At 42.8% G+C, this 25,392-nt stretch overlaps 1 protein-coding gene across 1 annotated transcript in view; it reads right to left on the bottom strand.

Annotated features, from left to right (window-relative positions):
* Positions 1-704: 704 nt before the first annotated feature.
* The window catches only part of LOC146868743 (carboxyl-terminal PDZ ligand of neuronal nitric oxide synthase protein-like), a 275,331-nt gene continuing 250,643 nt past the window's right edge, over positions 705-25,392 (bottom strand). Inside the window, exon 11 of the mRNA XM_085613707.1 lies at positions 705-16,748. Coding sequence (XP_085469833.1) covers positions 16,187-16,748 — 562 coding nt within the window. The 3' untranslated portion in view covers positions 705-16,186. The remainder of the gene's footprint in view (positions 16,749-25,392) is intronic.

Here is a 25,392-nt window from a genome sequence, read left to right as displayed (position 1 = left end):
TGCATCAAACTCAATAGCTTCACAATCAAGGAGACAGACAAGTGAATTCAGTTCCTAGATTTTCTAGCGCATTTCCCCACATCCATCAACTACACTGACTTCTCATAGAAGACAGAGTTAAATTTAAAGTACTCTGTATGGTCCATTGCTGTGTGTGCAGCAGTCTCTTTAATTTCTGAAACCGAGAATTCAAAGCTATTGGCCCAACCAAATCTGCGTGATCCAAACTCTTGATACGTCAAACTCCTAGTATCTGGAAATGTATTCTTTGAGGACATTTTTCTTTTCTTGGTTCCAAGTTCATGAAACTCCCTACTGCTGGAATTAACTTCTTGCTTCATTCAACTTTAGAAAAAGGCTTACAACTTTACTACTCAATAATCTTTGGATTTTTTGGGGATCTTCTAACATTTTGCCTTCCTTGTGCCAAGATACATTATGGTGAAAAAGTCATAATTAAACATAACAGCTGTTTCCACTTAATCGGTATTAAGAGGCTACCGATAAGTAGGGACAAATAGGTTTTTAAGTAAAACTTGATTTTTCCTGAATCCAGTTTAGGATGTTACAAGCAGCAAACCAGTGATTTAATCCGTTTTTTTAATCACCATATATTTTGTGATGAGTTTTCAACTCCCCTCAAGAATTGCAGGAAGCGTTAGAGATGTCCATACAAGAACTAGAGATTAATACAAATGATTGCATTTTATTTACAAAGTTAAACATTTTATTCCATTTTTAAAAAAATATGAGTGCAATGTTTTTGACATTTCTGAGCAACAAATGCATGTATGAGACAAAAACAGACTATTTACAAAGCAGATTGACAATTCTTAATCATTGCTTTAACATTTTTTTCAATATTTATGCAAAAGTCTGCAAAGTTGACATGTGATTAAATAAATCAGGAATACAACCCCTTTTTTGTTTTAGTCTCACAGTTTACCTCTCTTTGCTCTCGCAACGAAATATCCAAGTTATATAAATGAGCCAGTGTCATACATTTACAGTTTCTGTACATCCGGTCTCTATAAGGAAGAAGCGTTTCTTTTCACAGTGAATTCACCTACCTCTTCCTAGAAGTAAGCAGGAAGGCATTCACAAACATATCAGTGGTCATGTCCTATGGGGAAAAAGTGGCTTTGCATTGCTATGGCAAAATAACATTGTCTACTACATGAAGTGGAAAGCTATGTGTTCATTAGTCCCTCATTCAAACCTGGAGTACTTTCTACATGTGATCATGTTCCTACAAGGTATCACTTTTAGATATCAGGTTACAATGCACAACAAATGAGAAGCAACAAGCAGAATTGTGTTGACCAAATGTTATACTTTTTTACTTTTAATATGTCATAAAATGTCTGTGTTTCAGTGCAATATCATTGCAAAACTCACCTTACAGCAATGGCAGAAACGTGTCACAACAACATTATGGCAGGTTTATGATTATGAAATTTTGCTTTCTCCATTTAAAGAAAGCAGCATCCAGAAGCTGTAGACAGACAGCGATTGAAATCTTCATCATTGTCAAATAGCTGCTGAACCAGTCAACCAACAGCAATTGGCAGAGACTTTTCACCACAGACTTCAAAATGAAAAACAATACAAGGTGGCTTTTACCTACAATGGGAATGCATAGCTCTAACCCAGGGGTCTCAAACCTTTTCTGTACTGAGAGCTACTTCTGTTCAATGAAACACTTTGAGAGCTACTAATACGCTCTAACCACAGTGAGAAGCTCCTTCAAGAGAAATAGTGAGTGAATCTACAAACTTTAGGGGTCAACTCCACTAAAAGATGACCTTACTTCTAAAGTAGTCCAGTGCTGTCAGTATATTTAAAATATAAACACACTCTCTCGTCGGGCTGCCTATACATCAACAGTTAGTATGTACAATTTGGAATCAATAAGTTCTCAAACAAGGTTTGCCCTCCTGTGCAAGAGTGGCTGCATATTTATTTTTATAGAAAATTACTTAGGAATACCCAGGTATTATCAAGCAAACTGACCACACTAAAGTGGGTAGGCTTACTCTTTAGCTGCGGTTAACCAGCTTTACTTACAACAAGTGATAACGTAGCAGTGTTAGTAGGAATACAGCTTAGCCCATGAAACATTGTTGTTTTAGGAAAACCTCCACTTCATCTCATACCTGGAGGTGGTACCATCAATCTCAATTGTCTTGATAGGGAGCTCCCATCCATTCACTAGTGATGGGATCCTCAGAGACTCACAGAAGTTGCAGACATTTGCCTCAATTGTAATAGTAAGCCTAAGAAGCAAACCTCTTACTTTGTTCCCCCTTGTGCTTTTGTGAATATGTACCCACACAATGCTGGGTGCATTATAGTCAGTAAAATAGTATACACAGGCATTGGAGTCCAGCAGCTGAACTGCTAACTGCACAACTGGCAAACTAGAGTGCTAAAAACAGCACCCCCTACATGGCCTACAAGCAGAATACCTTAACCACTAGAATTTCAAATACTTCCCAGCTTGTCATTTTAAACCATGCAACAACACATCCTCTTACCATCAAGCACATTCCAAAACCTTCCAATTGTCAACTTAGATCAAATCAACACACTACTCTTCATGGAAAAAAACACCTTCTGTATTCCTGTCCACATTCCTATGCATAAATCTTAATTTTCAGTTTCTTCCGCACTTCGTTTGCCATCCATCTATTCTGTTTGGCCAGGTGGTCAGTGCCACTAGCAATTATGTTTTCTTTCTTTTGTGGAAAGCAGGAGGATATAGGGTACCAATTAATAATACACAAGCTGCTGAATTTACATGCAGGGGCATGGGAATTACATTGTAATATTTCTATATCTAATATTGTAAAATATACGAACAATGTTTGCTAGGTTTCAATTTTTTTTTGTTCTTTTGTGTTCCGATAATTACGAACATATTACTTAGTGGCCGCACAACTATCCACATGACGTGTTCACAGATTGTGCAGTCACTAAGAAAAATGTCAGTAATTGTGAGGAACACAAAGAAAAAAAGAAATACATTTGTAACCTAGCAAAAATATTTTGTATATTTTACATTATCAGATATAGAAATATTACAATTTAATCCCTGCAGGTAAATCCAGCAGCTTGTTTTCAGCTCTATCAAGTGCCTTCCTGTAAGGCTTTAACAAACAAATTTCGTGATTTTGCCAGTGCAACCTTAATCTGCAGGTACCCCTCAGGCAATGTGATGGTTTTATTGGGAGACTTTTAGAATGAAATGGAGACACCCACCTAAAGGCTGACCTACTGATTAGAATAAGGAACCTTAATATGCACACAGGTGGTCCTGCTGGTACACAATATAAGCTGTTGCTTGCTCATTTGAAAGTCTTTAGTTTATCAAAAGGATACCTATTTTACACATTCTGCTACTCATGCCTTGTGCCTTCTTCACCCCACAACATATTAAGAAATGTACATAGCGAGCTTAAGATATAGACAAATCATCATAAGATTAGTGTCACGATGTTGGGGACAAGAAATGTAGATAAAAGTAGGTTTTGCCCCTTTAATGACTACATCCAGTAAAAGGCACGGGGCAAACTAGACCTACAAGCAGCTGTGGAAGATTTCAGATGTCTTAAATTGTATATTACAATCTTAATACCTTAATATTTTCTTTAAAAAAAAGAAAAATACTGAATTAACAAATTTCATATGTTGCATATATACCTGTTTGCAATCAACGTTGTTCATACACAACCTTAAGCAGATAAAAGTGATTCTAAACCATCATAATGAAATATAAATCATCAGGGTCGCTTTAAGAGATGTATGCATTTTTCGAACCAGTATCGCAGTCTACATGCACTCACATGGATAATATACACAGAATTAGGTTTGGAACTATTGGAGCATCCATCCCAACACCCTTGTTCTGGGTTTTGCACTCTAGGCAGAAGCAGATTCAGTTTAAAGTAATACGCCTCTTACATAAATCAGTATACGCAGAGGCTCCAACGTTAATCCAGAAATCAGTTACTTTGTGCACCCTTTCCAAAACATTGAGGCCCACCTCAAGTTGGCTTCTGGTTGTCCTGCACTACAGACTAGCAGGAGTCAGGGGGTAATCACTTAGAGTAGGGGAACCTGCTTTGTAGACTGTGATGTGCTCAGGTTTTGATAGAATGAGTGCTGATTCCCAAATCTCTGCTCAGAATCCCGCGGCCAGTGCTATTAAATGTCTACATGAAAACCAGGCCTGTATAGTTTTGAATTCACCTCAGTCCTCATTAATTCACAACTAGGAACACCCTGGCCCTTATCTCACTCTTGCAGTTTCCTGCTTTTTCCCATTGTGACGCTTTTTTCATCAGTCTCTTCCTCCTCCTTTCCCATTTGTGCTGGTCCCCAAAAATGAGTGCCGATTGGCCCCACCAGCTCAAATTAAGCACTGGATACATGTTTTCAAATTCTGTGATCTGGACCAAAGTTGGTAACCGCCAATAAGGGGCAATGGCTGCAAATTCTGTGGTAAATCTCCTGAAACCATGCAACATATCATATGTTTCAGGATATCTATTTTTATAGGCCAGAAACTGTTCTTAATCCATTGATCAAGCAGATTAAATCCCCAACACTGTCAGGCTGCAGTAAATCCATGGTCTGACAGAGATATGCAACTTGAATGGTGAAATTAATAAATTTCACAAATAAAACAGAGGAATTTAACTATTCTTACATCGTTTCTGTGGCCATGATAAGGATATACATTTGCTACTAACATTTTTGTTTTCTGTAAACGGAGGGTGAGTGTGCATCAAAAGGGGTTATGCCTTTAGGTTTTTTTAATGTGTTATCTGTACATTCATAGTGAATTTGGCAAGTTCTAATTATACGATGTTCTCTATTAAATTGACTACATGCAAATGCTGTCACATCTTTTACCATATTTGTTTTCAGCAACAATGTCGTTTAATCTATTCCATTTTATATATTTATTAGAATACCGGTTATTGTTTTATAAACTGATAGTTTGATCAACCAAGTAAATAAAATGTATGTATTCATTATTGCCCTTGACTACTCCAGTCTCCATTCTTGGATACACCTTCTGGTATCCGTGTGCTTTACAAGTTTGTTTCAGGGCAGTGCAGGGAGCCAGCGGGTGGGGTAAGACCGGTGTGCAAGCAGAGTCTTGGCAGTTTACAGTACTTGCCTGCACAACCTTTTTCATATTCAGATACACAGTGGTCTCTTATGTGCAACTTCAAGACACATCCTTTGACTGTTGCCCTACGTCCTATTGTACTTCCTGCAAAATAACTACTTGTATCTATTTTGCGGTGTCTTGATGTTGCATTGGCAAAGTTATGAGACCAAAGACACTGCATGCCAAAAAAAGCATTGGTTAACATACTTTGGAAACAGATGTTAGCAGAATACTAAATTATGTCAAGCAAGGAATGCATCTGTTTCCTGTGCCCCTTTTGGGTACTATAAATTCTAAATATGCAGATGCGTGGAGTGTAATATACTATTTATTACCATTATTGAGTGCGGGGAGGAGCCGTGACTCACATAAGGGGGAAGCCTCATGGCAAGGACACCTTTTCTCTACCTCAACAATGGTAATAAATAGCATTTAACACTCAACACATTTGTATATATGGATTACGTCATGATATTTGTAGAGGTGGCCTTGCTTTTAACAAATCTTTTTAACCAAAACCAGGATGCAAGTGTAACATTTGCACAATAAGGTAAAATCACATTGAAGACACCTTGTGATTGGTAGGGGTTGTTCCCTTCTGTACTGCATTTGTTTCCATCAATCTGTGAGCCATTAAAGGCTGTTTAGACATGTCAATTTTGCTAAACTGTTGTAGTAAACTTGAATTCGATCTTTGCCCTGTAGTAATACATGTGTGAATATGTATTTATTTGTACAGCTATGCTCTAACATGGTTTTTGACTGCATTTATTTGCACAACTTTGCGCATACATAACTACATTTTGGACCACATCACAGGTGATGTAATTTCTATAGATATTGTGAATTTAAAAAACATAACACATGCCAGGATAATAGCTAATCGCCCGCACAGGCGGGGAATTAGCGCCGCGTGGGCGGAGCGGCTGCCAACGGCCGCAGCATGACGGAACCACTCCATCATGAGCACAGCGCACCCGTGGCTCATGACGGAGTGGTTCCGTCATGAGCGGGGAAGGGGTTAAAAGAGTTCTTTAATCACAATGCCATTTCGCAGAGGATGTCGACCAATCCTGCCACCTGCAACTTTAGAGCATCTTGAAGGTGTGCTAACAACCCCTGCAACTACCATTCTCTGCTATGACATTAGCTGCCAGCATCTGCCATTACTGACAGTAATGTTACTCCCGGGAAAGGAACCTTCCTTCCTCATCAAGTGCCGCACCACAACCCTTAAGATCGCAAGCTCTCAGACTTAAAATCCCCATGCAGTGCAGCGGGTGACAACTTGTCACTTTGTGCTTACACAATGTCAGTGCTTTTCAGGGCACCGACGTCCAAGGCGTCATTTAATAGAGTAAAATCTTAGTACAGCTATGGAGCTCACAGGGGAGGAAGGCGACTAATTTGAGATTTTCAGTTTCGCACATACATCTAGACAACCATTGGCCTCATTTATGGTTGTCTTTAAGGATATATAGACATTTTACAAAATAAGAAACAAACTTTTTGCCAAATTATACATTTTACTTTCAAATAGCCAGTGCCCGCTTCTACTTGCTACAGACCATATTTATGCGGGGCACAAGACCACATTATCCTCAATTTCAAATTAAATAATGCTATTGTGCAATTCAAGGTCATGCGATTTGCCTTGGAAGGAAGAGTATTCAAATCAGCTCTGTGGAGGTCAGAACTTTCTCCCCGCATTTTACACAGATTTCTGCACTAAGTGCTCTAAACAATCAGATATTTATTTTGTTGAATTTCAATTGGAAATTCCCAGCTAGTCCATTAACAATTTGGTGTGTTTTGAATGCCCTCATTTAAATTATCCTTAAGGTTTTGACTATGTAAATTATTAATATAAAATGGTTTAGAACTGTATGAACTCAAGAAACATATGCAACATAAGCCAGTACATATGCTTACTACAGAATGGGGAACCACTGTAATGTATTATTTTTTTTTAGGTATGATATTTGTGGTGACTTTTATATGGCAGTATTATATGAAGGGAGTGGCTATTTTTGAAACAGAGACATTTGTGCATCTTTTTGACCATTTAGCATAATTTAATCGAATTTTGCCTAGACCTTATTTTTAGCTCAACACTGAACATACAGGTTGTGTTGTATTCTGTATGTCTCATGGGAATATTGAATAATATATGTTTGGAACTAGGAAAATAATGACAGGACAATAATGAGCGGCAATACCCTGAAACCGGTCCCATGATGCTTGTTTCTGGTCCAGTGAGGACCTGGCTTAGCAGTTAAGGCTGGACTGTTCCCATGAGGAGCAGGGTCAAGACTGATTTGCATATGGTTGGGTCTAAATTGTGGAGGCATGGTGAACAAAAAAAAACTATGAATTGAACTCAGATCTGTGACTGCAGGTTAATGTTTGACAATGTTCAGCATTCTGTTAATCATCTTTTTGTGTTGGGACAGGAAAGATTCAACATTTTCAGCTCAGGGAAACCGGCTTCTCCACTAGAGCCACTAAATACATTTTTTTTCTCCAAGCTAGCTGCACACGAGTCCTACACTTAACTACTCACAGCGCAGGGAGTGTCCTTTAAAAGTGATGATGCCCAACAGCTTTATTTAAAGGCATCCACATAAGTTACTAAACAAATAAAAAGCCACAGATTTATTTCAAAATATATAGATATAAACAACATGACGCAGCCATGTGCATGGTGCACAGGCCTGCATTACTCTTTGGCGGCCTGTGTGGGTGGAAGAAGTTAGTTTTGTTGCTTAGGGGGGAGGTGGTACTAGTATGGGTGTCTGACGCCAAAACTGTAGTCGCGGAGATGAACGCTGCAGGGCTTCTGAGAAAGCAGATAGTCTCCATTTTGTATGGCTGAGTAAAGCAGTGAATTTCTCAAAACAGTGATTGAGGAGCAGGTAGGACTTATTTTGACAAGAACACAGCAAGTTCCATTGTCAAAAACAGCACTGCACCAAAACATTAAAGCAAACTTAATTGGCAATATAATTAGCTTAACAAACGCGTAGTCACACTTTATAAAGTCTGCCACGCACGGGGTCAACCTTAAGAAGCATTATCTAATTGACTCTAATTCACCTTAATCCTTTCTAGAGATTTAATTGATCCATTGTCATCAAAACAAGAGGATTAAGGTAGTTCTCAGGGAGATTATCAGGCTCCTGTAAATGCATTCATTAGGCACGAAGACCGTTACAATACAAAGGGGGAAGCAGTGTTTGCTTTGCAAAATATGGCTGATGGAACACGACAAACCCAGTACTTAATTTGTGCCAGTGGTGGGCACGAAATAAGAGGAAGATCAGAAAATGGTGTCAAAGGGAAAAAACACCGATGAAAATGAATCCTCAAAAATCTGCTATGGAGAGAGGAAGAGACAGAAGCATAAAGGTGTGGCCTCGTCACTTTTTTTTTTTTTTTTTTTTTAAACACATATGAAGCTCGGTGTGGGAAAATATGCCCACATAAACCAGATGCACCTTAGCTGATCCTTTGTGTTTTATGACCATATCTAGGAATTATTTACCATTAAGCAGCATATTTTCTAACATCCATTTCATCACCTTGACATTCAGCAGGTGAGGTGCTGTAGATAAAGAGAACAGGGCAACTACTGTTGTGGTAAAGGCATTTTCATTGTAAACTGCAATCGTTATGCTGGGGTGGCTGGAAGCAAACTGTGAAGGGCCACAGCAGATCAATGGGTGACGAGGGTAGGCTTGGAGCTCCCTATGCAAGTATGCACAATATACCTATTTGTATTAAAAACAAAAGCTCTTGGCTTACCTCAGACCTAAATAAAAGTCCACACTTATGTTTGAGCAGTAGTCACTTTTCATTGAGTCAACAGAAAAGGTAAATGAGAACACCTATGACACAGGCACACCTGTGGTGGAAAGAGCCATGGTTAGGGGTTCAGGTATTCAGTTTGGGGTCAATAGCCAATCAGGTGGTGCCAGCTGTTTGATTCAGAAACCAAAGAGGCTTAGGAAGGTACAATTGTCATAACTGTAAATGGGCTTCAATGCGCTTTATTAGGTCTCGCCTGACCCAGCGCATGCGCTGGTCTGGCGGGACTTTTGTGAGGGCTCAAAAAAGTGCTACCACTGTAGCCTAGGGCTACAGAGCATGTGCGTGGGCGCGCACGCCTCACTTTCGCAGCCGCACAGCCGCTTTGATGTTTGATCGCGATCACTTTCACTGCCGCACGGCCGCTTTGATGTTCTCCGTGAGCCCGTTTTTTTTTTTCCTGTTTATTACTTCTATGTAGTAATGGTGGCACCCGTGCGCCGCAATTACTACAGAGCAGTAATAACTAGAAACAAGCCTTGGCATAGCAATAGGTCTCGCTTTTGGGACCTTATAAGTATTTAGTTATGTAACTGTTGCATGGCTAAACACTTATAAGGTCCCAAAAGCAAGACCTATTGGCTATGTCAATGCTTGTTCTTTTGGGTGCTGTGCTGTTCTGTCTACCCGTCCTACCGCTGACATTTTAACGGCTTCCAAAGACACAAGCCCTCCCCGTGTCATGCAGATGCAGTTTCCCCTCTCATCTCCCTGTCTCTCCCGACTGTATTATACCAGTGTATAGACCTGAAATGACACACAGTGATTAAAATCCATCCACAGCGCACCATTTTCTACGTTCAAAGCAACGTGACAATATCACCATTACACACAAGTCCTCCACATCACTGCTCAGAAATATTGACTTTCTAATCATAGACGCTGGCTGCTGAAACAAAAATGCCCTGGGTTTACGTGTATGGCATGGATGGTGGCGCAGGAAAATAAACTTTCATCAAGCTTTGGCACAGCGAATAGTTCTGGCGTTGGCTGCCATCCTTTTGGGTTAGCCGGTATTGTTTTGTAATGTTTTCATAAATTTTTATTGCAAAAACATTTAAAACAAAGGAACTTGAAATAAAAAATAAAAAGGTATCGCCCCACCAGTCACTGCCATTGAAAGGGACTACTTTCTGTGTGGATCACACGTGCAGAAAGGAACCAATAGCTGATGTGGGCTGACCCACTATGCCATGCATCATGTTGTGGTAGGTGTACTCGAAATGAGAAAGACACCACTACAGACCAATGAATGAAGAGGGCTGACAGAAAGCAACTCTAAGTAAATATGTTACATGTATAATTTTTCCTAAAATCAAAAGGTCTTGGCAATGGGCAGGCCGAAAAAGGCTATTGCTCATGAACAACACAGTTAGGGCAATGAGGTGAAAGGCTAAAGAAAATGGGGACTCTGGGTACTGAGACAGCTATAGATATGAGAATTGCCTTCTTTCAGTGTTGATGTTATGTTCTGTCTATTTGTATAGCGCACTAATCACCCGTGAGGCTATCCAGGCGCTTCAGCAGCTGTGTCGGATAGATTGAAGCAAGTCTGTGGTCGCATGCCATCTGCTTGCCATCTTCCTCATGTCCTCTGGAGCACACTGCACCTTTCTTGATGCGACAGAATTTTGTTACTTTGGTCTCCGTTTCGGCTTTTGAGGTTTGCAGCCTCGGCCGTTCTAAACTAGCCATCAAGACACATACCGGTGCCACATAAAACACCCGAACAACGTGTTCACAAGTTATTGTACTGGCGCCAGCATCATTTCACAGCTTAATACTAACATTTAGTTCCTCGCCACGCCGTGATTTATGACGTGAACACTGCTACATGGCAGATGTGCGGCAGAAAATGCTGAGCTGTGCAAGACAGCGAAAGGCAGCCGCAGGTATGCCAGCCTCAAGCCAGCAGGAGGCCTGTACAAGATTACATTTCTGCCTAAGCATGTGAATCTTAAGAGGTAACAGAGACCTTGATCAAACAAGACACACTGCCTCCGGCTCTGTGCGCCTCTAGAGCCGAGAAGACAGGCCACAAGACACTAGTCCCGCAAGAAGCTCTAACAGCGCAGAATTCAAGAGCAGCGCTAGGTTCAATCAAAGACCATTGCAGGTGGGTATAGTGTAATGATACAGCGGCAGGAGGGTGCTACTGTAAACCTGCGCACACAACTGCACGTGCACGCATTTTACACTATTGCCTACGGAGACCAACACAAAGCTGCCTCTTGTGTTAGCGCATTGAAGACCCACCAGGCCATCACCAGCGGTATCTGCCTGTGCACATCACAGTGCTTTGGGCAATATCCCAACCACAGTAGCTGCATGTGCAGGGTGGGCACATTATCACACATTATTTACACAAATAACACCCAATGCCACCTCCAATGTGATGTGCACCATGGGAGTTTGGCTGCCATAATGTACCCCCCGCTTTGAATAGTCCTGGCTAGTCAGCTGTTCAGTTATGGGGAAAAACACAAACCTAATTCGTAAACGTGAAGTGCAGGTATGACGTCGGTTTACCACTGCCTTTGTCTTGTCCAACAGAGCTGTGTTCCTTCCCAGACCATGTGCCAACCCAGGCAGATTAGGAAATGCAGACAGGCCTAGACTGAACAACAACGGCGCAGCGGACTCGAGCCCCTGCCAACAGCCAAAGTACGCAACACCGTCACACTGAGAAGCAGTGAGCGGGGTGGCCCGACTCAAACCCCAAACAGCCAAAGTACCCAACACTGTCACACTGAGAAGCAGTGAGCGGGAAAGGCCGGACTCGAGCCCCTGCCAACAACCAAAGTACACAACACTGTCACACTGAGAAGCAGTGAGCGCCCGACTCAAGTCCCAGACAACAGCCAAAGTACCCAACACTGTCACACTGAGAAGCAGTGAGCGGGGAGGGCCCGACTCGAGCCCCTGCCAACAACCAAAGTACACAACACTGTCACACTGAGAAGCAGTGAGCGCCCGACTCAAGTCCCAGACAACAGCCAAAGTACCCAACACTGTCACACTGAGAAGCAGTGAGCGGGGAGGGCCCGACTCGAGCCCCTGCCAACAACCAAAGTACACAACTCTGTCACACTGAGAAGCAGTGAGCGGGGAGGGCACGACTCAAGCCCCTGCCAACAACCAAAGTACACAACACTGTCACATTGAGAAGCCGTGCACGGGGAGGGCCCGATTCGAGCCCCATACGACAGCCAAAGTACCCAACACTATCACACTGAGAAGCAGTGTGCGGGGAGGGCCCAACTCGAGCTCCTTCCAACAACCAAAGTACACAACACTATCACACTGAGAAGCAGTGAACGGGGAGGGCCCGATTCGAGCCCCATACGACAGCCAAAGTACCCAACACTATCACACTGAGAAGCAGTGAGCGGGGAGGGGCCAACTCGAGCCCCAACCAACAGCCAAAGTACCAAACACTGTCACACTGAGAAGCAGTGAGCGGGGAGGGCCCGACTCGAGCCCCAGACAACAGCCAAAGTACCCAACACTGTCACACTGAGAAGCAGTGAGCGGGAAAGGCCGGACTCGAGCCCCTGCCAACAACCAAAGTACACAACACTGTCACACTGAGAAGCAGTGAGCGCCCGACTCAAGTCCCAGACAACAGCCAAAGTACCCAACACTGTCACACTGAGAAGCAGTGAGCGGGGAGGGCCCGACTCGAGCCCCTGCCAACAACCAAAGTACACAACTCTGTCACACTGAGAAGCAGTGAGCGGGGAGGGCACGACTCAAGCCCCTGCCAACAACCAAAGTACACAACACTGTCACATTGAGAAGCCGTGCACGGGGAGGGCCCGATTCGAGCCCCATACGACAGCCAAAGTACCCAACACTATCACACTGAGAAGCAGTGAGCGGGGAGGGGCCAACTCGAGCCCCAACCAACAGCCAAAGTACCAAACACTGTCACACTGAGAAGCAGTGAGCGGGGAGGGCCCGACTCGAGCCCCAGACAACAGCCAAAGTACCCAACACTGTCACACTGAGAAGCAGTGAGCGCCCGACTCAAGCCCCAGACAACAGCCAAAGTACCAAACACTGTCACACTGAGAAGCAGTGAGCTAGGAAAGCCACTACTCATGTACATGGTTGACTGAAGTGGCCCTTTGCCAATGCTTCTTGCCCGCCGGCTGTCTGCTGCAAACTGTCCCTTCATGGCCTATGTTCAAGAGGTCCCTGTGATACTGATTCACAGCACACACTGACCCCTGATTGACTAAACAGCGTTTAAGGCATTCATTTTAAGATGTCATATCACTACTGAAGGAGAGTTCTAATAAATCAATCATTCTATGACTAAGTTTATGGCCCTTAGCCCCCACAAAACATTTAGGTGTTCAATAATGTTGGGGGGTTGCTCTTTGGACAGGGTTTGTGAGTTTGATTATTTGGGGATTAGGTTATCCACATCTATGTCATGGCACCCCTGGATGAGAAGAGATGTTTAAATTTAGTCCATCGCTCTGCTGCCATTTTAAAATGTTACAGGACATCTTGCACCAGGCATATTTCTCCCACGCTTAAGGTGAATAGAGCTAAGGCCGAGGCCAGTACCTTGTATGGGGCTGGAGCATGGGGCATCTCGCCTCTCACCAAACTTGTGGTGGCAGAGAACACGTTCTTGAGATCTCCAACAAACCTCCCAAAGAATACCCGTCATATCATTAAGTCGGGACATGGGTCTCAATTCAATGATACATAAGGCCCAATTAAGGCTGTTACTGTATTGGAGAAGGCTGAAGTTATCTGTATGCCTGGATGATTATCGTGGAGCTCTGGGGGAAGTAGCTTCCATGGACAGTGTTGGCAACATCAAGTGGCTATGCTATGTCCAGAAGATGTACATATCAGGCTAGGAGATTACTGGTCTTCCTCAGCATCCACAGTCTACCTATCCAAGACCACACTCAAGAATGCATTTTGGGACCATTTCCATCTTAGCGGATTCCAAAACGTGCCTGAGGGGACGCTTACTTCCCTTATCCTAGATTTTAAACCTAAATTTGTATTCAAGCCTTTTCTGGATCTTATTGTCCCATTGGCTGCAAAGTCACCCTTCCTCAAGTTCTGTTATGGAACGTTCCCATTAATACCTTTATTAGCAAAATGGAATTGCCTAACCCCTGCAAGCACTGTATGCCTAGTCTGCCAGCAGTCAGAGGAATCACTAGGGCATTTTATTTTATCCGGGTTACACCTGCCCAAGGATAGCATGGATCATTCCACTAAGCAAGCAACTTGGTTGCCCATCAACTAGAGGTCGCTATACGGCTTCTTCACACAGAATCCTCTCAGATAATTGTCCGTAGAGTGTCCAAGTATCTTTATTGGAGTTGGTCTATTAGGTGTAGGGCGTTGGAGTAGCTAACAGGATTCGTTTATTTATTATGCCCCTTTTTGTCTGTGTCCCAGTGCCTATTCAGTGCTACATGATGCATTTTAACTGTCATTTCCTTTTATCAATTTTAATTAATTATAAAGTATTTATTTATACATTTTTTATGGGATGCCTTAATATCACAATGTATTATAACAATTTAAAAGCATACTTTTATTGAACATTGGAGTATTTCAATGACATGACCTAGAGCCCTGCTCTTAAGCCTAGCTTTTGTGTTTTATTCTCTAGATGTATTGTATTTGTCTATGTGCTTTTATGACTGAAAAACCCAGAATTAAGTATTTTGATGATTTCATGTCATGCAAATCGAATTGTATTGACTCAATTTTTTGCCATTCCGTTTTAAGGGTCCATACAGTGTAAACAAAAAACAATTCTCTTTACCCAGTCCTACCACTCTGAATAAGCATTCAAGAATGCTCCTTCGTTTGATGACATCTGCTTGGATTTTGAGACCCACTGTGACATCATTCACACTAAGGTCCATTTTAAAGGGAACTGTGTGTGCATCTTCTTGCAAAAACTGGAAGTACTGGGGTAGAGTAGCGCAGATTGCGCAACATTTGCACCGGCTTCCGGACTGACCAGCCGATGCAAACTGATGTTTTGTGCTAGTTACTGGGAGCTAATGCCTCTTTCGCACTTGTGAGGCACCTCAAATGCTGGATGCAGACCATGAGGACAGTTCTAGTACTGCAATAAGGAAACACTGATGCAACGTGTGGAAAAATGCACCTACAGACCTCCTGCTCAGCTGGTGGAAAGTTCTCCCCGACTAAAATGCGAAATCTGAATTCGGCTATCTGGGTCTAGTAGCTTTCTATGGGCTACAATCATGCGCCACCAGTCTCCGTTAGCCCACTGCCTAGAACTATTGTAAGGAAAACACTTTAACAAATGTTTCCTTTAAGGACAACATTTGCACATTTTAGAGAATATTTGAAAAATCGAGAATTTGACAGCACTCATGAACTGACCTAACCTGGAAGACCTGGTTCTAAAAACTGGCATCATGATTCATTCAGGGCACAAAGCGACGCAGACAGAATGCTGGCAAGCGACACGGAAAACAACAGGATGTCAAGTCTTCTGGAAAAGCGACATCAATCTCCGATGACCCTACAATGAGCACAGCGAGGGCGGACTCCTACATTAAGAGAACAGCTGAGGAGTTTAAAGGCATGTGAGGGGCTTTGAGGACATTTCATCCGCAGGACCCACACTAATGGCCATCTCTGGGGACTGTACAAGTAACACTGGCATGAAATTACACCCCTGTCAAGAGCAGACTAGGAAATTGTTAGAGCAACTGAGGAGACATTTAAATTGTTCACAAAATTGGTGACAGAATCAGGAACGGCAGATCAGGTTTTTGGCAGTCACGCCTGCCCAGGAAACAAAGGCCATTTCCCTATAGTATTCAACTTGTCTTTCTTTAGGATTATGAAGTAAAGATTGGTCAGTTCGTGGAGCCTTTACTTCATCAAACCCAAACCACTTGGTTAGAACCCTAAAATAAGACCTCACAAACTTATACCAATTCATTTTACTTCATCCAATGTTACTTCAACACCCTTCTGATGCGCGGAAGTTTGGTGAACATCCCTTCAATGAGCAAAGACTTCTGTACTTAATAGTGTTTGTAAAATATATCAATAAAAGGCAACATAAAACCCAGGTTAATATAGGGTATACTACAATTCAGCATGTACCTATTTTCTATTTCTAGTTAAAAGGAGCTGCTGTTGGCGTCCTATGGCGTCATCAGACTCGTTCGGCAGCTCATCTTCCGAGAAGCTGATGTGTAGGCAAGTCTCATTGGCTACAGATGAAAAAGGTAGAGTGTAGTCGGTGGTCGCACCTACTTGTTCCAAGCGCTTAAAGAGGCGCTCGCTCGCCTTGGTGTCCATTCCAAAGCCAGACGTACCTTTCAAGTTGTCGTAGCTACCAGTCATGGAATAGAACGTGTCGTTCTCGACAGTCAGTTCTTTGTCAAAGGACAGATTTGCACGCTCTTTTATTGGGGAAAGGTCTGCGTTCTCCAGGCAAGAGATACGGTTGGATTTAACGGCTGAGCTTCGAGAGGTGTAGTCGAAATCAGAGGCTGTGAGTGAACCAGATGTGACGTCCGTGAGGCTAGAAAGGGTAGAACTTGGTAACACCGTATGTTCCTCCGTGGACTTGGGTTCCATCTCCTGGCCCAGCAGCGTCTTGGTGGAGCGTTTTCTGATGACTGGTGGAGGTGGGTTCAGCTTTGGGATGATGCTCTGCAACCTTGAAAAACAGAAAAGAACATTTATGTAAATTGAACCCTCCGGTCGTGCATGCCTCCAAGGTGCTGTATGAGGCACCGCAGGAGACAGAATACTGAAATATGCAGCAAAACATAGAGTTTACTACTAACCAGATAAGGGCAAAATTGAAAGTGTTTCTGCACGGGAAATATTTTAACTTTGGTAAAACTTGTCCTGTGACCATGACATGCCATAATAATGCTTAAAGCATACTCTGGCCAGAAGGATTTCTGTCCTGTTATAATATTACCTTTAGCTTTAGAGACTCTGGAACGGCTTTTTAAACACCTGGGTTCTGTTCTACATTCAAAACTTGGAAAATAAGTTGTTTTTTGAAGACTACTGGCCAAGGGACCAAAAACAGTTGTTGACAAGAGCCTGAGACCAGACTCAACTCTTATTGGTGCTAAATCGAGGTTGGGGGACTCTGGGTAGTGACGTCTACAGGGTGAGAGCTGCTACTGGTACAGAGCGCACCTAAACACCAAAGGAACTCTTCTAAATAGGGCCACCACACGTCTGCTTCCCGAGCATTATTTTAAGCACAAGCTTACCTCAATTGCCCCCATGCCAAACAAGAAAAGTGTCAAAGAATTCTGACATTTTCTAACAGTTTTTAGAAAAAGGGCTAACTAGAATGCTCTCCTGACCGAGTTGAAAAATGACAAAGGCATTTTACTATTCAAGGCTCAATACTGCTGTTCGGATTGGTGCATTTAATCTATGAAGTGTAATATTCAAGCGGAATCTTTACTTAATAGAAACAAACCCCACAAGAGTCAGGAGGCCCAGAGCATTAAGTGGGAGGGGGTCTGGGGAGGGGGGGGTCTGAGCACCCCCAGTTTTTTGGGGTGGCCTCAAAAGGGGTCTCTAGGGGGCTCTATTTTCGGGCCTCAAAGGTCTAAGGTAGGGTGACCAGACGTCCCGGTTTTTGTTGGTGTTAACTAGGCAGTCTCAGCGAAATTGCTTAGTTTCTACTGGGATACCAAATAACACTTTCTTGAAATTAGACAGTTTCCCTTAAGTGTGTAATAAGAGAATAATTAAAGAAAAATGGGAAGGAATGGACCACAAGTGCTCACTTAAACCAGCTCAACAAACTTTGGGCGAATTTGCACCGATTACTGTGGAATTTCTCTCTGGTGATGGTTAAGTTTGCTCCAGTCTTGAATTGGCATTTTCTCCAAACAACTGTTGGGAAATAGCCTCTCTTAAGTACACTGTTAGTTGTTTTTTTGTAACGGAGTTTTATATAGCGCAAACTTGACCCGAATCGGGTATCAGAGCGCTTTACATAATAGCACCAGTTGCGTTACATGAGGATACAATCATTTTTTTGTAGTTGGTACTTAATAAATATACCTTTTTGCCTATTTTATTATCCTTTGCTGGATGAGACTTCATGACTTTCTTAAGTACACAATGCTAGTTATCTTGATTTAGACCACGCCCCTACTCGGATAGGCCACACCCCTTTAAGAAATTTGTCACGGCCCTTTTAGAGCACTCCCAGTTTTTTATCCCCACTTAAAGCCCTGAGTAGGCAAAAGTACCAGCAACAACGCGGTCACAAAAATACGTCTTTAGTGCATGTGGAAATAAAGTACATCTTTGGGGAAGTTCTCAGTGAATCCACTTCTTTCCTCGCTCTGCCAAGACTGTCTGGTGCCCACCCCTTGTCAAACACCCTCATTAAGCTCACGCACTAGGATTCTGTCTTACAGCGTTCTCCAATGTCAGTCCTGGATGGGCGTATCCATGCCAGATTTTTCAGATAACTACATTTATCTAAATGTGGATATGCTAGAAATTAGGCTTGGATCCGGCCCTCCATGACCGACAATGGGGAACCCTCTACATATGCAGGTTAGAATGTTCCAATAACCAGATGCTGAAGGTCTAAGAAGGTTGATTCTATTCGGCTCTACAGCGCACTTCCTGCATGGATTCTATTCGGCTCTACAGCGCACTTCCTGCATGGATTCTATTCGGCTCTACAGCACACATCCTGCATGGATTCTATTCGGCTCTACAGCACACATCCTGCATGGATTCTAATCAGCTATACAGCACACATCCTGCATGGAGTCTATTCGGCTCCACAACACACATCCTGGATTGACTCTATTTGCCGCTAAAACACACATCTTGCATCAGTTCTATTTGGCTCTACAGCACACATCCTACATCGATTCGATTGGGCTCCACGGCACACATCGTGCATCGGTTCTATCGGGCTCCACGGCACACATCCTGCATGTGTTCTATTCGGCTCCAAGGCAAACTTCTTGCATGGATTCTATTGGGTTCTAAGGCACACATCCTGCATGGATTCTATATGGCTCCACGACACACAATGCATTGATTCTATTGGTCTCTACAGCACACACCCAGCATGGATTCTATTCGGCTCTACAGCACACACCCAGCATGGATACTAATCGGCTCTACAACACACATCCACATGAATTCTATTAGGCTCCACAGCGCACATCCTGCATGGATTCTATTCGGCTCTACCGCACACATCTTGCATGGATTCTATTCGGCTCTACAGCACACATCCTGCATGTGTTCTATTCGGGTCCAAGGCACATGTCTTGCATGGATTCTATTGGGCTCTAAGGCACACATCCTGCATGGATTCTATATGGCTCCACGACACACACTGCATTGATTCTATTGGTCTCTACAGCACACACCCAACATGGATTCTATTCAGCACTATAGCACACACCCAGCATGGATACTAATCGGCTATACAGCACACATCCACATGAATTCTATTAGGCTTCCCAGCACATATCCTGCATGGATTCCATACGGCTCTACAGCACACATCCTGCATAGATTCTATTCAACTCTACAGCACAGATCCTGCATGGATTCTATTCGGCTCTACAACACACCTCCTGCATGGATTGTATTGGTCTCTACAGCACACATCCTCCATGGATTGCATTGGCCTCCATGGCACACATCATGCATCGGTTCTATTGGGACCCACGGCACACATCCTGCATGTGTTCTATTCGGCTCCACGGCACACATCTTGCATGGATTCTGTATGGCTCCACAACACACAATATGCATGGATTCCATTTGTCTCTACAACAAACACCCAACATGGATTCTATTAGGCTCTACAGCACACACCTAGCATGGATACTAATCGGCTCCACAGCACACATCCTGCATGGATTTTATTTATGTCTATGGCACACATCGTTCATTGATTCTATTGGGCTCTACAACACCGATCCTGCATGGATTCTATTGGGCTCTACAACACACCTCCTGCATGGATTCTATTTGGCTCTACAACACATCTGCTGCATGGATTCTATTGGGCTCAACAACACACCTCCTGCATGGATTCTATTTGGCTCTACAACACATCTGCTGCATGGATTCTATTGGGCTCTACAGCACACATCCTGCATGGATTCTATTGGCATCTACACACACACCCAGAATGGATTCTATTCGGCTCCACAGCACACACCCTGCATGGATTCTATTCAGGGCCACAACACACATCCTGCATGGATTTTATTTGGCTCCACAACACACATCCTGCATGGATTATTTTGGGAACTTCATCACAAATCCAGCATGGATTCTATTCAGCGGTACAGCACACATCCTGCAACGATTCTATTCGGCTCTATAGCACACATCCTGCATTGATTCTATTCGACTCCACACCACACACAACACACACCCAGTATGGTTTCTGCTTGGCTCCACAGCACACATCCTGCATGGATTCTGTTCGGCTCCACAGCACACATCCTGCAACGATTCTATTCGGCTCTATAGCACACATCCTGCATTGATTCTATTCGACTATCTCGGGTTATTACCTCTTAACCGACCTATCTTACTTTTGCTGGTGGAAACTCTCAAGAATCAATATAACAACACATCAATATTCCCCATAAATACAATGTCTGTAGCAAAATTATTGCTTTTCTTTTGTTTTTTTATTTAGTAAGAAAGCAAAAGGATTTTTTTGGATAAAAAATATACATACATATTACATTTTCTTATTTACTTTGTTTGTGCTTTACAAAAGTTCTAGAAAAGACTTCGTATCGGACAGAAAGAAGGCTACTCTTTACAGAATCACGGAAGAAGTCACCAACAAATCCAGCCTCTCAAGCCTATGTGGTGAACCCCTATAAAAGATGCCTTAAAAGATAAAAAAGAAAACCCCATTTATTGTCTTCCGCACCTTCCTGGAAGGCTTACCTACTTGCGGTGCTAACATATGCCAAACAGGACGTTACACCATCGATACAAGACTTTCTGACACTGAAGATTTCCTTACTGCAAGGTCACAAAGAGACTGTGTCCACAACAGACTAAGTCCTACCAGATGGCCAACCTAGAAATAATGGCACAGATGTTTTAACCACGTATACAATGTATACGTATCATCTTCGAACAGAATAAAGCCCCCCCTCCATTCTTTTTACTCTTTGATGGTCCTGAGGAAGGTGATCCAAGTTATACTATCACCGAAACGTACGTAGACCAGCTATCTCACAACTGGAAAACGAACTCCAATGGATCAATTTAAATCCAATGAAAAAAGAAATCCGATCTGATGTCAATATTATCACAGTTAAATTTGACAAAAGTAATTTGTAGGAGATCTATCCAGTTGTATATATTTTTATAATTCCTTTGTCTGTATAAAAATCTTTTTTGTGTGTGGTATGAATGTTGGTATGCAAGAATAGCTAGCAAGATGTGTATGTAGATATTTTTGTTATATGTTGAGGGGCAATATTAATTATTCAAGTGGTGTTATGCTTCTGATACTCACTTACTTGTTGTTTATATTATTGACTATGTAAACTTACTCTTTTCTAGAACTTTTGTAAAGCACAAACAAAGTAAATAAGAAAATGTAATATGTATGTATATTTTTGATCCAAAAAAATCCTTTCGCTTTCTTACTAAATAAAAAAACAAAAAAAGAAAAAAAGCAATAATTTTGGTACAGACATTGTATTTATGGGGAATATTGATGTGTTATATTGATTCTTGAGAGTTTCCACCAGCAAAAGTAAGATAGGTCGGTTAAGAGGTAATAACCCGAGATATTTGTTCCTTTTCCCCCCTCTTGGACCTAAAAGTAACTGGGGAATACCTTTTTCCACAATCATTGATTCTATTCGACTCCACAACACACACAACACACACCCAGTATGGTTTCTGCTTGGCTCCACAGCACACATCCTGCATGGATTCTGTTCGGCTCCACAGCACACATCCTGCATGGATCCTATTCAGCTCCACAGCACACATCCTGCATGGATTCTATTGGGCTCCACAGCACAACTCCTGCAGTTTTTCACATGCATGCAGCCTCCGTTCATAGCCTGAAGATCTCAGGCATCCCTCAGAGCCCCCAAGCTCTACACAGACACACACACAACTCTTGAGTTGCCAGAGCCCACTTGCGCTTGAACACGTACCAATGGTGCCTCTACAGCCTTTACAAAACCAGTAGGCCATAATATGCACATTTATAGATTCCTACCTTGAGGGTCAGAAGATGCTATATTCTCATTCCATTCGGTCGAAACAGTTCATATGTGTGCACTGAATCTATCTCGTCATCCCGCAGTCTTTGTCCCCGCAGGGAATCACAACGCAGTCGTTACAACGACCGCGTTGTGATTCCGCATACCATTACTCCGAATGTTGGAAAGACGAATTGCGGAGGGGGCGCTGGATGTTGGAATAGTATAATTTACTATTCCAACTCCAGGTTAAGAAAACGATGGAGGGTAGTGCCTTCTTAATTGGTCCACGTCAGTGGATAATCAATATCAGAGACATTGCTCGAATGAAGATCATTTGTGTTGTTTTTATTTATCTTTTTATCAAAGGAGCGCAAAAATTTCAAATTGTGAAGAGAAAAACAAAAGCCGACACGTGTTTCGCCCTAGTGGCCCATTGGCCGTGGGCTTTTTCAAGGCGGTGAATATTAATCAACACAGTCTTCCTGTGAGAGTAGAAAAGACGTCTCTGCGGTCCTCGGGAAAGTCGACTAGTGAAAGGAGCTGTCAGATGTAGTCCAGAACTTTCCACCCATACAGCACACTATTCCAACTCCAGTCTGTACGGACACTAGGGAAGGTGTTGGATTACCCTCCCCCCCCCCACCCCGCAAGTCGTTGTTGCGACTTGCGGAGTAATGGTATGCGGTATCACAACGCGGTCGTTGTAACAACCGCGTTGTGATTCCCTGCGGGGACAAAGTTTCGCGGTAAACGTTGTTTACCGTGTGCATTCACTACAGGCTCGGACACGATAAGGCTTCAGTGCAGCAATGCAATTTTCGTTTTAAGGTAAATAACTTTCCTCTGGGGCAGTTTGAGAGCACCATCACACTACCCACAATGCCTCTGGGGAGAAAGATTATCCACCTTAGAACAGATGTGGGAGGTGATCATGCACGTTGCTGGTACCCATAATTTACAAAGAGAGAATCAACGTTTGCTGATGTTTACAGCACTAAATTATGAAAAACCTTAACCCCATTGTCAACTTCAAACGTGATTCCGGGCTCCCACAATAATGATAGCACAAATGTTACTAACCTGTTTGGATGGCTAGAACGACAGCCTTGTCAAACGTGTTTTAGGTGATTTAGTTTTTACATTTGCCATTTACAAACTTGATTGCTTTTAGAGTGTTTGCATGATGAACCATTTATATACAGAATACCTGTAACTGATATCCCACACGTCATAAATATGAATATACTGGGAACTGCCCCACAGCTGGCTAACTTTAAACCTGTCCAATATCCTCTCCGTTAGAGCATTTGAAGAGTGATGCGCTCCAAAACCTTAGGGCTAAACCCAAATCCTACGCGAGTAATTTCTAACAAATGTTGTGCCTACATTCCTTGAAGGTTACCAGGTCAACTAGTATATTAAGTGTGCAATGATATCAACATCGAGAAAGCTACAAGGAACTTTGCACAAGCTGTAAGATCAACACCTCGGGTTGCAAGTTTGCAACAGGCTCAAAAGCAAGAGGAACAAATAGAAAAACCAAGGTCAAGCCTGTGATTTCTAGCAATGAGGATCTAACATTAGACTTGCCTCATCATTGCCTCAAAACACTAAATGAAGCCACGTGCCGACTTTACAAGACGCGCCTCTTTGAGAACCTAGATCCTGTAGCGCCTTGCACCGTAACATACAGCAGATATGCAAAACTAAGTTTTGAAAGACTACTAATATTCTGTGGCTTTGTCCTATCATTTTTATGGACTTTGACAAATTCGTCCTGCGATTTCAGTCTCTAGCTCTTTTAGTCGGGGAATGGAAAAACAACAGTTCATTGTTCATTAACCAAAATCACTTAAGGTCTGCAGTAACATTATGGATTTGCATGATGTTTCACAAAAGCATCCTGATTGCCCTGTACCCAAAGCAAGAAAACAAGGGCCATCCTGCAATAGCCCAGCAGGAGTCTGGTGCACGCGCTTGTTGTTCAACACTCGGGCATGTTGCTTTTAATGGGTTGTGCAACTTAGTCTATGCCGAAGCTACTAATGCATAAATATGACAATTTAATGGTTTAATTGTGAAGATGTGTGCCACCACGCCACCTTTCGCCACTCCGGGATACAAACATAAATGTTGCACCCATCACATGTAAGAGGCCTGATAATATACAGGAGACAACAGGGACTGTGGTTTGAAACCTTCAGTCAACTAGTACTGATGGAGCCTCATTGGGAGCATTATTCCATTGCCCCTTGAGACGCTCTGGAAGTTGACAGGCAGGAGTGTTGTTAAGCGTGGAGGGATGAACCCCTGAAAGAGTGTAGTGCAAGGGAGTGTCTGTTGTAATGTGAGGAGCTTATGTAAACCTAACTCTTCAGAATAGTCATGAAGGCTGTGAAGTTTTGTTCAGATGCAAGATGAAGGCCTCTGGACATCACTAATTTGCTTCCTGGTCTGAAACTTCAGAATCTGGCCATGGAGCTGCGGAGGTAATAGCTGGACCAGAGAGTCCTGGCCACTATGCATGTAGAGAGGAGAAATGTTTGGGAGAAATCTGGGGGGTTTGCGCATGGTGTACTCATTGGTAAATTAGCAACATCACCCAAGTGTTATACCCAACCATTGATGAGGATGGATATTATAGACAGATAGACAGACAGACAGACAACAGACAGACAAAAAAAAAAAGAAGACAGCTACTTCTGTGATGCACCAAACATTACTTCCACGCCAAGGTTCTCAATGGTAAATAATAAAAATCCCTTGCACGGTCGCTCGATTCCATCATGCACTTCTGTAGAGCTTCTTGCCTGCTCATGATTTTGTTACTCTTATCAACACCTGGCAGCAGATGTTGAAGCACAAACAAGCCCTCCATGTACTCAAAACAGAAAATTAAAAGCAACCTGCAGGTCAAGGGCTTCAGACTCATTGTTTTAGTCTCTCATATTGAATAATAAGAGTGCCACTGAGTTGTCTGTCAGTAGTCACCGGTTTCGGAAGGGCGTGGCAAGCGCCCGAAGAAGATGGCGGCTGGTCCGTAGCTCTCCCGTGTCGGCGGAAGCAGAGGCGGCCCGTACGCAA

Source organism: Triturus cristatus, chromosome 1_2 (assembly GCF_964204655.1).
Source record: "Triturus cristatus chromosome 1_2, aTriCri1.1, whole genome shotgun sequence".
Classification (NCBI taxonomy): domain Eukaryota; kingdom Metazoa; phylum Chordata; class Amphibia; order Caudata; family Salamandridae; genus Triturus; species Triturus cristatus.
Note: the sequence above shows the minus strand (reverse complement) of the source record. Positions and strands in the feature narration are given on the sequence as shown.